Raw genomic sequence first — 17,589 nt, 5'->3', positions numbered from 1 at the left:
ACATGGATGTTTGGGATGTCGTGGTCAACGGGCGGTTTGAACCGCAAGTTGAAGTTGACGGCATCACGCAAAACAAACCCAAGGCCAATTGGATCGACAATAACAAAAAAAAAAGGGTCCAATATAATTTGAAGGCGAGAAACATACTTATTTCCTCTCTTGGAGTGAATGAGTATCACTCGGTTTTACATTGTAAGACAACTAAGGAAATGTAGGACGGTTTGGAAACTCTCCATGAAGGTACCGAAGACGTCAAGCAATAAAAAATTAATACCCTCATCCACCAATATGAACTCTTTCACATGGAGGATGATGAATCCATCTCCTCCATGCAAACGAGGTTCAATCATATTGTTAACAAATTGCGAAACTTAGTAAAAGATATCCTCAAACCAAAACTGTACTATATGATAAAATTAAAGTGACCGGAATACACATGCCTCCGGATCTACAACGTTGACGTCCAAATCTTTGATTGAAATCTTTTAATTTGAATCAAATAAACACATCAACAAGATGATAAATCAAACAACACCGCACAAAACGACGAACAACACACTACCACGTCAATTCAATTTGTGCAAAATGGTAATATTATTTGGGCATGAATAGCTATTGTAAAAAAGAATTTAAGTGTAGACAAAAATAGGGATATCGAACTATATTAAATACCCTGTAAAAAACAAATCTTCCTGGCTTTATACCTGGGCTCCACGTCAATTCATACTGTTTACTTATTCATGACATGCCAAAGTTGAAAGTCCTAGCTCACCTCAACTATATATATATAACATATATTGAAGTGGTGTACAAATTAAATTCCAATATTAACTTCGCACTTCTGATCTCTCAATTTTCTGCAGCTTCTTCATTGTTTCAGATTGTAATAATTCTACCTTGTATCTCTCTCTCTCTCTCTCTCTCTCTCTCTCTCTCTCTCTCTCTCTCTCTCTCTCTCTCTCTCTCTCTCTCTCTCTCTCTCTCTCTCAACCTGCTTTAACTTCTTCCTCAACTTGGAGATATGGTGGTATGTACCCTGCTCTCTTTCTTTTCATTATATATATATATATATATATATATATATATATATATATATATATGCACTTTAATATGTATTCTTTGTTTCTTATAACTATATGTGTTTATACATTAGGCAAATACGTACATTATACACACACACACATATGGAGTAATGTTTACTCCTCCATCATTGAGTATATACTATACAGTTAGAATTGTTTTAAACAAATTTGAATGGTTTCCGGTGCCTATGTAATCCAGTCATGTCAAAAAAATGAGATCCATAAGGATTGATTTCATAGTGAGAGCAAAATATTTAAATTACAGATCGAGTTTTCAAAAAAATTATGCAGACACATAAACACGTTGTTTTTGCTTTCTGATGTTGCTAGATATGATCTAGAAGGATTAATGACGCGTAGGTAGTGTATGTAACGTGAGTATGGAGGAGGAAAATATTGAATACCTTTGGATGACTATTTTGTGTGAACGGAATACTTTTCAATATAATGATAGATTCTCTCTTTTTTGAACGCAATATTATTATTAGTTGATACTTTACAATATTCTCTTTTCAATCAAGGCACGTAAGTGAAAACGAAACAAGAAGGAAAAAGGTGTTGTTTTAGTTCACGAGCACAAATTGCTCAATGCTATATTGGGGACTTTAATTAATTGATTTTTTTTTAAGGGTTTAACTAATTGAATTTGTGAGTCAAAAAAGATATTAATCAAATTTGGTTTTGTATGTCACGAGTAATATGAAAAGGAAGTTATAAAATGTCTATCAAATATCCTTATTTGCTATTATTTTTAAATTATTGTTTATAGGGCATTACCTCCCATATTGAAGTGAATTTGGCATTGTCGCCCAAAACAAAAATTAAATGAACTTTAGACCTTTAATTTAGTTTTTACCTTCAAGCCTGCTTCGACTTTACAGTAAAATTTTGTCTAATTCGTTGTTATGGATTTACCAAATTGCAGGCCACACAATCTACATAAAAAAATAATTAATTAATTAACCAGCCCCTCTCAAAGAACTTTGTAATAGTCCCCACTCCCCCCCACTTGCATTTAACTTTTTCTTATAGTTTCCTTGAAAATTTGATCAAAAATGACTAATTTATTTTGTACGAAATGTCCAAATAATAAGATTCCTTTTGTTGTATGAGAAAAACACTTCCTGACAAATCTTATGTGATATCAAGCAACATTTCATATATCTTTTAATCTATATTGGTCATCATTTATACGCAATTGCAAAAACTCTTCTTCAAGAGATTTGACATTGCTTCATATGTGGTCAACATATATTTGATTGATCAAACATTATGTTTTATGTATTTTTTTAAATTTTATAGATATTACTTCCTCCATCCTAAATTATAAATTGTTTTAAAATATTTTTTTTGTTTCTAAGTATAAGCCACTTTACTAATAGTAATAAAACATTAACATGGCTTTCTTGTACTATTAATTAAAGACAATTTTGTAAAATAACTCATAATTTATGCTTCTCGTACAACACTATTTGAGTTTAGAGGGTAATTAAGTTTTTCACAAAATAATTAACAAAAGAAAGGGCGGTTGTGCAGGTAAACAAAGAAGAGAAAAAAGAGACAAAAGTTATGCTCACAAAGCCATTGCAACTAGCAAAAGAATCAGATTCAGAAGAGTCTTATAGGGCCCCTAATCTTTTGCAACGCCTATTAAGTTTATTCAAGAATGTACGGCCAGGATCTGATCTCACACGCTTTCAAGTATGTAATATCTCATTTTTATTCATCTATCTATTTTTTGGGAGTAACAACGAGCTAAAAGACCAAAACTCGCAAGACATTTTGACACCAAATTTTTACTTAAAATCTTAAGATTTTGAATTAACATTGATGTTTTAGTCTTTTGATGGCGTAGATTTTTAACTATTTTTTCTCCGATGCTCTTCGAACTCTCCGATAAATGGTATCTGAGTCATAGTTCAATTTGATGGAGGGGTGAATAATACTTTTGAGTTAGACATCAATAATGTGAATATAACTTTTTATCCATAATTATGTTTTGAGAACAACTTTCTGCAATCCTATCTTTTTTTTGGTTACACAATCCTATCTTTTTCAATACACTTCAATATTTATTTTTGGATTGGAAATTTATGTGGAATAGATTCTAAAGTCGATACTAAGAAAATATATACCATGTGCATTAAAATAAATGATAGTTGGATCATCTCCATTTTTCCAAAAGTTATGAAGAAATTCATTTTTTTTGTTGACAAATATGAAGAATTTCATTTAAAAAAAAGGTAGACAAAAAAATGTTTCAATTAGGAAAAAAAATTCTAGTGGAATCTATTGCTAAACAGATTTTTTATTTTTTTTTTTGAGAAATATATCCTAACAATAGAGGTATGGAGAGAGTTCCCTTGTCGGTTTATGTCATATATCCTTGTGGACTTGGACATCAATATGCACATGACAAACATAGTTCATGTTCATATTTATATTTAAAAAACCGTGTGCATCACTTTCAACCAGAATTCTTGTCCTTCGGGACCAAAATATGATAAGATTTGTCAAAATATATATATGTTTGATTTTCTTTTAAATGGTTTACCTTCATTTTGAATTAAATATATTTTTTTTTTAAAGAAAAAACTATTTAAACTGTCGTCCTAATATATTTTTTATTATCAATCGGTTGATGTTGATAACTCATGCTTGAATTTTGGCATAGTCCCTCCAAGAGGCAAGAGTTGTGATTGTCACTTTATTTTTATTTAGTAATAGCATTTTTACTAAAAATGACAAGTCACAACCATGAGATGCAAATATGAATTTGTATTGAGTGACTTTGTGGCAGGAGTTAAGGTAAATTTAGTGTATTTTTGTTTATTTTATGAGCGGAAAAATGTAAAAGACAAATGATAGATAATATGAGAAAGTAACAACATACGAGAGAGATAGACACAAAGTTATGTGACTTTTCCGCCTTAAATTAACGAATCCGGATCCATGCAAATATAGTTGGGACGCCTTGGTTGTCATGTGATATTTTTGTACTATAACTTTTTTTTTTATATAAAAAAAATGAAGTAAAAAAGGCAGCAAGTTTTGTGTACTCTAATTTAAAATGAAGTTTATAAGTAACCCTTCAACTAAATATACAATCATATGATAAAAAAGAAATATATAATCAATGCATATTCTTGTATTTATTTGTAATTTAAATTCAAAATTACAAACTAATAATAATCAATGTAGAATTGTGATATGGCACAAGAATTTGTGACATGTATTGCAAAGATTGATGAGAAATGTTTTATGTTACATGCAGCTGCCACCACAATTTAACTTACCAAAATCACAACTTCAATGCTATGGTGAATCAGTGTACTGCACTGCTTCAGATTTGCTTAGCATATGCAATAGAGGACAGAGTCCATTGGATAGGTTCATATCTGTTGTAGCATGGTCCATATCTACCACACGTCCTACATCTTTTGGTGTTTCTCCTTATAACCCTATTCTTGGTGAGACACACCATGTTTCAAAGGGAAATCTTAATGTGTTACTTGAACAGGTACTCTCTCTCAATTCTCAATTTACATTAACGGTGTATGATTGTAAGAATAAAGATGAAGAAAATGGAATTTTTCTTTAAAAGGGGTAAATTACCCCCAATTCATGAAGGGGTAACGTAGAAAAAACCTTAGTTAAGTTGCACCAGTTAGTTAAGTTTGCTTGCCCTTCGAGCATCTTAACTAACTTGGTTGGTTAGTTACTTGTACTGCAAGTAACTTAACCAATCCTAACTAACATTCTGAGTTATAACTAACTCAGCTTCTAAACAACATTCTTAGCCTCTAATTTGAATTATATCTCAATATTATTGTCTGTTTCCGAATTTTATGTTAGTCCTCATAATTTTGTCCTTAGTTAAAAGAAGCATCGGTGGTTGAAAAGAATGGGCGTTTATACACTAAACTTATCCTCGATTTCAAACAACGTAAATCTTTTTAATAAACAACGTAAGCTCTCAATAAAATCTTTCAAATGCAATGTTGTTGGTATATCAAGTGTGAGTAAGTGTTTTTTATTGAATGGAAAACTAGATGTTGAACAACGTATAAGTGAAAGGCATGATGTCCAATATATCTTACATGGTCTTTTTCTCAGAGTCCAATGTGATAATCCTCCGACCCCCTCATGGTATTAAGGTTATTTAAGCACATGTATTTGCAGGTGTCACACCACCCTCCAGTAACTGCACTCCATGCAACAGATGAGAAGGAAAACATAGAAATCACATGGTCTCAGCAACCTGTTCCTAAATTTTATGGTATATATCTTCAACTTTTCTTGGATCATAAGTATTTCCATCTCATTCACTTGCAATGAAATAGAATATATCATTTCCATAAGATTCTATAATTTTTTAAATTATTACAGATGTATATGTGTCAATGTTTGTGTCATACTATTCGCGTCCTTGTAGGTTTTTCTAAATACAACTCATTAGAGTAAAAAATTGTGTAGTTTGAGACATTGAGTATCTTAAATCAAATGTGCAGGCACATCAATTGAAGCTCAAGTCCGTGGTAAAAGGCAACTGAAGCTCTTAAACCATGGGGAAACATATGAGATGAATTCTCCTAACCTTTTCTTTAGAATTCTTCCAGTTCCTGGTGCTGATTGGGTTGGCACTGTTGATATAAGGTGCATAGAGACAGGCCTAGTAGCTGAGTTATCCTACAAATCAGGTCATTCATTTCTAGGACTTGGTGGAAGTCATAAAGTGATCAAAGGAAAGATCTTTGACTCTTCATCTTTGAAAGTTCTATATGAACTTGATGGACATTGGGACAGGTATTGTAGCTTTCTTAACCATCTGGTTCAATCGGAAACCGGACAATGTGCCCGTTGGTTTGATTATGGTTACATTGAAGTCTGGTTGAACCGTATTAACGGTGGTTGGTTCAATCATGTTTAATTTTTCGCACTTATTTAGTTGCTCTTTAGTATATTTTTTAAATTTGTTATCTGGTTCAATATGGCTGAACCGATTGAACCATGATCCAAAAGTCTCACATGTTTGATCTCTGGTCCAATATTAAAACATTGCATCTAAGTACATATTAACTTTCACTTTTTCTTTTTTTGATTATATTTTATATGTAGTGAAAAGTATATGATTGTAATTAAATAATTGATTAATGAAAGTTTATAAAAATTGACTTAATATACTTTCAATAATTATACTGCTAATTCATATACCTTAGTGTAATTCTCATCCAATTTGTTAAGCAGGGCTGTAAAAATGAAGGATAGAAAAAATGGTAAAGTTACAGTGATATATGATGCAACAGAAGTCATTACAGGGCTACAAGCTCCTATTCTCAAGGATGAAAAGGTACTAAAAACAATTCACTTTTTAATTATTTCATTTATGGACCAATTTCTCTCTTGTTATCATTTATAGGACTAACAAATAAAAGCAAATTCAGGTACATACAAACAAATCAAACATTTAAATTTATGTAGTGTATTATAGCACTAACACTTCAAATTGAAGTTGTATCTAATGGCAATGACACGTGATTATATTCAATAAATTTATTTTTTGAAATTATTATAATGTGTCGATGACGTGCCATTGTTATATGTGTCAGTATTATATGAATTAAACTTTTTATTTAAGTAATTAAGTGGCATGTTTTGCTGAATGTGCCATGAAATTCTTTTGTTTATTAGAGTGTATGGCCAACTGAATCAGTCCATGTTTGGAGTGGATTGAGCCAAGCCATAGTGAGCAAAGATTGGGAAAATGCAAGAGAAGCAAAGCAAGTAGTGGAGGAGAGACAAAGAGAGCTCATGAGAGAAAGAGAGTCAAAAGGGGAAAATTGGATTCCTAAGCATTTTGTAGTGTCTTATAGCAAAGAAGTAGGGTGGGACTGTACACCTATTCATAATTTTGTATCAGCTGCTCCAATCATAGCACTATAACTGTATTATGTATTTGATTTATTTTCTTTGTTTATATATATATATATATATATATATATATATATATATGCAATTAAACATTGAAATAAAAAGAATTTTTATTTGCTAAAAAAGGAATTTTTATGTTAAAATGATTTATTGTGAAGAACAGAAAGAGAGAAAAAAAAACTTTAAAGTACAACAATTTTTTTTAATCTAGGAGAAATGATGAGCATTTATTTCAAGCAAAGAGAGAAACATGATGAGAAAGGAATCAATCTGGATATATTTAATGACAATAAGGGTGCGTTTGATTTGTAAAAGGTATGATACTGGACAGAACAGTACTGAACAAGTGACTGAGTCACAGGACAACTTTTTATACTGCACTGTGTTTGACGGTCGATGCACAGGACAAGCTGTTTTGTCCTATATCTTATTTGATATGTTGATGCACAAGACAAAATAATGCAAAATTTACTGTAATACCCTTTGTGATGTACAATTGATTTTTCACTGTGTAAAAACACAACAAAATTTTAAAACTATTTTATTTATTTTTCTAATAGTATAAAAAAAATTTAAAACTATTTTAAAAAAATTAAATTTGATAAAGATGTTTATATATATATATATATTATCAACTACATGGAATTTTTTTTTGAAGGAATCAACTACATCGTATTATATAATAGCTTCTAACAAAAAAAGTGTGACATCATAATAATCATCATATATAACACACACGCAGAGCAGAGAAGAAAAAACAAAAACAAAATAAAAAAACAGGAAAATGACTAATTGAAAGAAGAATTACCTGAAGATCGAGAGTTTTGAGGTTTTAAGAAATAGAAGCAATGAAGGGATAAATTAGTATTTTTTGTATAAGTGAACACGGGACAAAACTTTGTCCACTGGTTTGGCGCGGTACAAAATAATAGGTAGTTGTCCAGTGCATCACTTCTTATTTTGTGCTGTCCTTTATAGCTTTTTCAAATCAAACGCTGGACAAATATTGTTGTCATGTCCAATGCATCATTTTTTTACAAATCAAACGTTTCTGAAATCTTTTATATAATACAATTTTTTATTCCCGTGAGTTTAGTTAAAGACAATGCATAATATATGCAACATCCGGGGTTCAAATCCTGACCACCAAAAATAATAAAAAAAAATACAATTTTTTACATTAAAATTTTTTTTTTTTTGGCCCCAAACATTAAAGATTAGGAAATCTAAGAGTGTCAGAAGGGGTTTATATTTTACATTAAAAATTTTAGGGTGGTGGAGTTGTGTCTTAAGCATTAAAGATTTCAGAAATCTAAGAGTGTCAGAAGGGGTTTATATTTACCTTCCTCTAAGACACTATGGGTTTGAGGCTCTGGCTAGGGTACGAGACCATCATAGGTCTCTCACGGTGCAAGACTTTGTTCTTTTTTTATTTTTTTGTTGCAATTTGTTTTTAAACCATTGGATTTACTTTTGTTAATTAGTGAAGGGTGTGGATTGATCTAAAAGTTCCCAAAGTTGGCCAGTTAAAATTTGTATTGTTGATAAACATACTTTCATTTAAAAAGGGTAATTTTCAATGAACCAAAAACCAAAAATACTGTTAAAAACACGGTGGATTTGGATGTTGTGGAAAGCCATTGAAATGGATGGATTTGCACCATGTGTGCTGGAAAAAATTAGACCAGATTTTTTAAAACGTAATTAATAATTGTCCTTATATTTAGGAGTGAAAAGACGGGTACATAAGTGTCCGTTTTTCCCCTCTTTTTATTATGTTGACGTTTGATAATTATGAACGATTTTTTTTTTTGAGAATGATAACCAGTGCCCTCAAGGCAATGGTTAAACATCTAAAACAAGTAAGTTTTAATGAAAAAGATGTGTAATCATTATTTTATCAAAAGTAACATCTTATGTTTCCAAGACAAAATTTCTAATTGTAGGTTTCTTAACCATTGCCTTGAGGGCACTGGTTAGCAAGACCCTTTTTTTTTTTTTTATAAAATTTAGATTTTGATTAAAACTAAAAATATAAACGTTCGTTGCTTTCAAGTTATAATAACAAACCAAACTAACCATGATTATTTATTTCAATGACATCAATAATATAATAAAAAATATATATAATTTAATTCTATGAAGTCCGGATACGATACGGGTACGCGGATACGCGAAATTTTTTAATTATGATACGATAAGGCTAAGATATGTTAACAAAATCAATATCAATAGTTAGTATATATATATAAACTAGGTTTTTATGCCACCACATGTCACTTTCACGTTTATTTGCATTATTTTTATTATTTTTCTATTTTTTAAAACCAATATTTGATTTGGCATAAATGTCTCAACAAACTTTTGATCTTATCTATTAAATATTTTACTTAACTTTTTCATTGAATTCCTAATATTTTATGTACCAGAAATATCTCAACAGAAATTACACAAATTCCTAAAAGTTAATTTTATTTTATATGTGTTAATATTTTTATTAAATCCAATTAATTTTATATGTATGTGCATCTATAAATTAACACTAAATTAGCGATGTGTATTTTTGCACATTTTTTTCCTATTATACCCTCATTTAAATCCACCAATAAATTCCTACTTTTTTGCAGACACTTTATCTTTCCAATAAATTTAATATGTTATCTTTCTCCACCAATAAATTCCTACTTTTTTTATTACACTTGAACTCTTCAATACTATATAATTATAAAAGTCACAATATACAAAAAATAATACATGTGATCAAAATAAAAAATGTAAAGTTTTCGTGTAAATCATATTCTATTTTCATCCATATGTGAGGTTATCTCCTCTTTCTCGTTACATTCATCCACCAAAAACATAATTTTTAATTGGTTATCGAAAAACAATTATAGTGATTCATATCTTAAATTGAATCATATACATCTCCATTGAATTTTCACATCACAATCTTTTTTTTTACACTTCGTTTTTTTTCTTCCAGGATACGTCTTCGTGAAGTATCTTATAACAAACTCAAGAAACCATGTTTATCTTTTTCAATAACAACAATAATTTAACAAATATAATATAAATCCATACATTTTTTAATACTACCAACAATATAACATTAATTCCTTAAAAAAAACAATATAACATTAATATATAGGAATTTTTTTTAAGGATTATTTAATTTAGAAAAATTTGTTTAAGAGTATAATTAAAATTATAAAGTATTCAACCCAAAATCTCTATCCCCTTCATATATAATATTGTTCACGTTGTAGTGAGACAATCTTTCGTTCTTTGATAATCTTTTAAAGACTAACTTTCGTTCTTTTAGAATCTTCTAAAGACCAACTTCCGTCCTTTGAGAATCTTCTAAAGAATAGTTTTAGTTCTTTGAGAAACTTTTAAAGACTAACTTTCATTCTATAAGAATCTTCTAAAGAATAACTTATGTTCTCTTATAATCTTCTAAAAACTATCTTTCGTTCTTTGAGAATTTTCGAAAGATTAACTTCCGTTCTTTAAGAAAATTCAAAAAACTAAGTTTCGTTCTTTGAGAATATCCTGAATACTAACTTTCGTTCTTTTAGAATCTTCTAAAGACTAACTTCCGTCCTTTGAGAATCTTCTAAAGAATATCTTTCGTTCTTTGAGAATCTTTTAAAGAATAACTTTCATTCTTTGAGAATCTTCTAAAGAATAAATTTCGTTCTCTTAGAATATTCTAAAAACTATCTTTCATTCTCTGAGAATTTTCTGAAGACTAACTTTCGTTCTTTGAGAATATCCCGAATACTGACTTCCGTATGTTAGAATCTTCTAAAGACTAACTTCCGTTCTTTGAGAATCTTTCAAAGACTAACTTCCGCTCTTTTAGAATATCCTGGATATTAACCTCCGTTCTTTAAGAATTTTCTAAAAACTAAGTTCCATTCTTTAAGAATATCCTGAATACTAACTTCCGTTCTTTTAGAATCTTCTAAAAAATAACTTACTTTCTTTAAGAATCTTTTAAAGAATAACTTTCATTCTTTTAAAATCTTCTAAAGACTAACAAACTTTTAGAATCTTTCGTGATATATTTTCCTATATATAATATATCTTAATCTGTCAAAAAAAATAAAAAAACAATGTTTAATTGTTTATCAACGCCGGTTTGAATTAAAAAAAAAAACAAACAACTTACAATAATCTATATGATACTCTCTACTCTCTCTGTTTCTTTTTAATTTTGACTATGAATTTAGTGTTCTTATTTAAATGTTGAGATCATTTTTATTTTGTTTTACAATTATTAAAAAATATGTGTATGATATTTAGATTACAAATAATTATTTGTTATATGATATTAACCTCCGTTCTTTAAGAATTTTCTAAAAACTAAGTTCCATTCTTTAAGAATATCCTGAATACTAACTTCCGTTCTTTTAGAATCTTCTAAAAAATAACTTACTTTCTTTAAGAATCTTTTAAAGAATAACTTTCGTTCTTTTAAAATCTTCTAAAGACTAACAAACTTTTAGAATCTTTCGTGATATATTTTCCTATATATAATATATCTTAATCTGTCAAAAAAAATAAAAAAACAATGTTTAATTGTTTATCAACGCCGGTTTGAATTAAAAAAAAAAACAAACAACTTACAATAATCTATATGATACTCTCTACTCTCTCTGTTTCTTTTTAATTTTGACTATGAATTTAGTGTTCTTATTTAAATGTTGAGATCATTTTTATTTTGTTTTACAATTATTAAAAAATATGTGTATGATATTTAGATTACAAATAATTATTTGTTATATGATATTAATCTCCGTTCTTTAAGAATTTTCTAAAAACTAAGTTCCATTCTTTAAGAATATCCTAAATACTAACTTCCGTTCTTTTAGAATCTTCTAAAAAATAACTTACTTTCTTTAAGAATCTTTTAAAGAATAACTTTCGTTCTTTTAAAATCTTCTAAAGACTAACAAACTTTTAGAATCTTTCGTGATATATTTTCCTATATATAATATATCTTAATCTGTCAAAAAAAATAAAAAAACAATGTTTAATTGTTTATCAACGCCGGTTTGAATTAAAAAAAAAACAAACAACTTACAATAATCTATATGATACTCTCTACTCTCTCTGTTTCTTTTTAATTTTGACTATGAATTTAGTGTTCTTATTTAAATGTTGAGATCATTTTTATTTTGTTTTACAATTATTAAAAAATATGTGTATGATATTTAGATTACAAATAATTATTTGTTATATTTTTGGTGGTATCCGGGGTTTGAACCTCAGACCTTGCATATATTATGCATTGTCCTTGTCGATTGTGCTAAGCTCACGGGGACAAATAATTGTTTGTTATGGGAGAGAGATAAAGTGTGTTAAAAATATAAGAATTTGTTGAAGAAAAAGAGAGTGACTAACAATTTTTTGTTATAAGGAAAAATAACACACTAAATTTATTGGTGGATTAACATAGGATACATATAGGAAGAAAACGTGGAAAACACACATTTCTTTAATTTTGTGTTACTATTACAAAACGACGCTTAAAAAAGAACGAAGTGTGTAGCATATATATTAAACGAAGACTTAATTTATTTTTATTCGAATATAGTTAATATATTACTCCCTCCGTCCCTTAATGTAACCACCCATTTGATTTTATTTTTGTCCCTAAATGTAACCTCCTTTTCAAATTACTAGATGCATTTATTACTTTTTTCCTAAACATACCCCTAATTAATACTACTAACTCGTCTTGAAATATGAATAGTCAAATTTAATACACATACAAACAAAGGACAATTTGGTAATATTAATACACAAAACAGACACATTAATTACACCGACAACTTTTCTTAAGAAATGTGAAAAATACAAAGGAGGTTACATTAAGAGACGGAGGGAGTAATTTAAATAGTTGGAAATAATTAACATCTTCAACAAGCTAAGAAAAAGAGGATAGGTGCTATATATGAATTACCTAAATTGACCCATGCATTTAGTACATAAAAAAAAAAAAAAAGCTTATAATGCACCACGCACGGTAGGAGACCCATTGATATTGCCTACAGGAAACGGCGCCTGGGTTTGAAGCCGCAACCTTCATACCTCTAATATGCAACTTGTCTTTTTATCACTAGAACATTTTAGATCCAATTATTGACTATATAATAACTATATATTCATATTTGATTATTTCAATCAAATCTATCATCAATAATGACAATGATGATAAACAAGTTTGGAATTGCTCCCATGATGGTATTTACACGGCCATTCATGGATATAGGGGGTTGGATCGATATTCAACTCAAAATTTGGTGCCAACTACTTGTTGGAATGACTCCCTTGATGATATTTTTTTTTTAGATAAACGAAATAACAATAGTCATTGAAATCACATAAATATTCATAAGTTGAGAAGATGGGGTTTGAACCTTAGTCACAACGTCCAATCCAACAATTTTGACATTTTTATTGGTTGAATTATGATTTATGACTCAATATATTTGTTTTTATTCCAAAAGAGAAAGAAAAAAAAAGTTAAATGACATTACTCACTTATCCTTAAATTAAGTGATTTTTTTTTGTTTTTTCTTAATTAATTCAAAATTAATTGAGTAACACTGAAATAATTTTTTAATCTTAACGAAACAATTTTATAATTTTTTACTCCCTATGTCTCACAATAATTGTCACTTTAGCATTTTTTCTTTTTCTCAAAATAATTGTCACTTTACAATATCGATGCATCATTTATTACTTTTTTCCATTATTATACCCTTATTTATTGAATTTCATCCAACTTAACTACTCCACTAACTACAATTAACAATGATATTTTAGTAAATGCTACTAATTTTACCATTGAAATCAACACAATTAATCATTTCCTTAATACAAACCTTAAACGACTAATATTGTGAGACGGAGGGAGTACTAATTTAGATAAAAGAACGGGACAAAAGTGCGAGAGAGGTTTAGGGTTGGCAAATTAAATGACCAAAACAAAGAAAGTGTCAATGTGATCTACTATACCCAAATTATTGGACCTGAATGGGTCTGATTGACTCTTAGCATAAATTGGATCCTACGAGGTCCGTATCAGAGTCATCTAGAGTAAAGATCGATTCGCTCAAACGGAGATGTTTGACGGTGGATCTGATAGAGGTTCATGACAACATACCCAAGATTCAGATGCGATTGTGTGGGATTTGTGACAACATGACCCTTTAGGGAAACAAACATCATGGAACATGGGTGTCAATCCTCTCTATATCCATCCAAATGATTAGTAGCCCTGATTGACTGAAAATGCTGAAAAACCCAAGCTTGCATAAACAAAAACATATTGGTATCAGAATAAATAAATAAAAACATGTTTAACATGTAAATAACTCATTAAAATGTATACTTGTAACAAGGTCAAGTGTCCATCTAGTTGTGAAGTCTTATAATGGGATCCACTATCAAGCTATACATGTGAGCAAGTGTAGCTGCTCCCCATGCTTAATCAGAAACTAGCTCTAAGTCCATGAAGTACTTCAGGTTTGTTACGTCCACATAGTTTACGCTCTTGTTATTGAAGAATGTGACACCCACCAAATAAAGTAGATAGATGCATGGAGTCTGATCCCGCTTCACTTGGAACTCTTCACCATCACCATGTTCCTGAAGACACTTCTTAAAATTTGCCCTCAACCAACCGAAATGTTCATGAACACCCTTTTTTCTCACCTAATACTCAGCCTCAACCACATCAGACCCCAATAGCTCCACCATCGTACTGTGGTCTAGGATTCGGCCCTCGATGAGGTGTAGCAGACATGACAAATCATCAAGTGTCAATATCATCTCTCCAATCGAAAGATGGAAGCTAGACGCCTCCTTGTGCAATCTTTCAACAAAAAGCACACAACATGTCATAGTTAAGGATATGATAACTGACATTTTGGAGCCATTTAAATCCACTGACTCGCATGGCATCTTTGAACCATCACTGTTCCATGCTGTCCAATTTGGTTATTGTATAGACTATAACTTTTTTCGTTGTTCACACACTTTAAATTGACACGCCGCTACAAAAATTAATATCATGATATGATTCAATTCATTTTACATAAATAAAAATAATCATAGAATTCAGTTTACATAAAAAAAAATATTACAAGAGTTGTAAAGTGTTAGTACTCCCTCAGACATGTGATAGACCACATGAAGATGGCACTGGTGGCACAAATATGTCATGTGGACCACTAGGATAGTCATCCAACAGTTGTGGTTCTACCCCCACCTCCACCTACGGCTTCTCATCATCAGTCGTGTTCTCCACCTCCACCACCACCTACTCCTCCATATCGTGCTGCTCGGGCTGGGGTTCACGCTAAGGGGTTTCCCCTCCCAATGTGCTTGCCCATCCTTCCTTCTGCTTCATTCTTCTCGTACTGCTCTCGTCTAGCAACAACAATCATGGAAGGTCTGTCATTTTTAAAGCGGTAGATGTAGTCCATATATGAAACATGAAACATCATATATACATACAATTAACAAAACTCCACAGTAAATTGAAAACAACATATATTGTTTCAATTCATATTTTATAAGCCGAACCAGGAGCAATCTAGTTCGACAAATATAATCCGAACAAGTTCAATGATAGGTAAACGAAATTACAACCCAAACATTGAGAAATCGAGGGAATGAGACCTTACCTTGTGTTTGTTGTTTCAAAATGCTTGAAATTAGGAAAGAACATTTAACCCATAAAATTTTCGACATAAATCATGATCAATATCAATAAAACAAACATCAACGCCCGCTATCTAATACCACTTGTCGGAATTAATTTATTAATTCATCAATATAAATCATGATCTATAAAGATCAAAACTATAATCATAACTTTAGTGGCGGAATACACATATAACATATGAGCATGGATATTATCGGATCTATAACATATTTGATCTATCAAGAATTATAAGGAATTAAGTATTAGAAATACATGTATCAATGATGAAAAGGTTCTCTCACAATAATCCATAATAAAAAGATTATATCAATGATGAAAAAGCTCTCTGGCAATAATCCATAATAAAAAGAATGGTTAGCGGTGGCTAATTTGTTTCTTCCTCAATTGGTATTATTATGGCTTGAATTCTCTTCAAATGGGAAGAATAGCGATTATGCTTGTGTACGGTATATTAGGGACAACATGTTTGGCCAATTAGGGTTTTTCATTGTTCCGTTAATGAGTCATCCAAATATTGATTCAATATTGAGTTCATATCAATTAATTAAATAATAAATTATCTAAATAGAAATCTAATCAACGTTTCACTTTGTTTGATTAATAATCAGTTAATGTTACTAATAAATAAATAACTAATAATTATTATATAGATATTTGTTCACGTAATGACATTGAAATATAAATATATAATAAATTCGAATCTAAATCACCTAATCTTGATTGAACGATCACCTCGCCAAATGCGTGAAATATTGACTATAGCCTATAGGAGAGAAGGGTCCCTTGTCCACGAAATGACGTTGAAATATAATTATATAATAAATTTGAATCTAAATCATCTAATCTTTGGCGATGACCTCATTCAAATGCATAAAATCTTGACTATAGCCTATAGGAGAGCATAGTCCCATTTTTTAAAATTACAGTTATATTTATCACAACCATAAAGTTTTTTTTTAACTAAATAACAAGCAAAAAAGCAAATGACACTACTCACTATCCTTAAATACAGCGATTCTTTTTATTTACTATAAAGTAGTAACACTAAAATAATTTTTTGATCGTAAATATATAAATTTTTTTATTTTCTTACTAATTTTTAATAGTAAGAGGACAAAAGAGGGAGGTTAGAGGTTGGCAAATTAAATGACCAAAACAAACCAGAATAGAATCCCGTTTTATTAGTACCAAAGGAAAATGTGAACCCCTCTTCCATCTATATTAATTTCCAATTTTGATATAAAAAACTATCACCAATATTCATTCACCTTCTAATCTTAGATATATTCATTTTTAAAGTGGTTCAGGCGGTCCATATCTAAAACATGCTACATCACATATACATATAATGAACAAAAATTCACAATAAAAACAACATATATTGTTTCAGTTCAAATTATATAAGTCGAACTAAGAATAATCTAGTTCGGCAAATATAATCTGAACAAGTGTAGTGACAGAAAATGGAAATTACAACCCAAACATTTAGAAATCGAGGGAATGGGACCTTACCTTGTGTTTGCTGTTTCAAAATGCTTGAACATAGGGAAGATCATTAAACCCATAAAAGTTTCAACATAAATCATGATCCATGATGAAGTTCTCCGCAATAATCTATAATAGAAAGAACGATTAGCAGCAGATAATTTGATTCTTCCTTAACCGGTATCTTTATGCCTTGAAAACTATTCACGTGGGAAGAAGAGAGAATATGTTTGTGTACAATATATTAGGGACTATAGATGTTCGTCAATTAAGGTTTTCCATTATTTCGTTAATAAGTCATCTAATTTTATTTCCGTTAATTAGGCCAATTAGGGACCACATATATTC

At 30.0% G+C, this 17,589-nt stretch overlaps 1 protein-coding gene across 2 annotated transcripts; it reads left to right on the top strand.

Moving 5' to 3' along the window:
- The first annotated feature begins 801 nt into the window (after positions 1-801).
- On the top strand, positions 802-7,037 carry LOC146945745 (oxysterol-binding protein-related protein 4B-like). Of its 2 annotated transcripts, XM_085744018.1 has the most exons (7): positions 805-1,027; positions 2,619-2,783; positions 4,357-4,602; positions 5,265-5,361; positions 5,594-5,888; positions 6,330-6,432; positions 6,774-7,037. In XM_085744018.1, exons 1-7 carry the CDS (start codon positions 1,022-1,024, stop codon positions 7,023-7,025), a joined length of 1,164 nt encoding a protein of 387 aa, XP_085600144.1. In that variant the 5' UTR covers positions 805-1,021; the 3' UTR covers positions 7,026-7,037. The 2 variants fall into 2 exon arrangements, with proteins under 2 accessions (XP_085600145.1, XP_085600144.1); XM_085744019.1 differs by lacking the exon at positions 2,619-2,783 and having other exon boundaries at positions 802-1,027.
- The last annotated feature ends 10,552 nt before the right edge of the window (positions 7,038-17,589 follow it).

Source organism: Medicago sativa, chromosome 2 (genome assembly GCF_051527215.1).
Source record: "Medicago sativa cultivar Bolivia chromosome 2, Bolivia_mono, whole genome shotgun sequence".
Lineage (NCBI taxonomy): Eukaryota > Viridiplantae > Streptophyta > Magnoliopsida > Fabales > Fabaceae > Medicago > Medicago sativa.
This window is presented reverse-complemented; position numbering and strand designations above follow the sequence as displayed.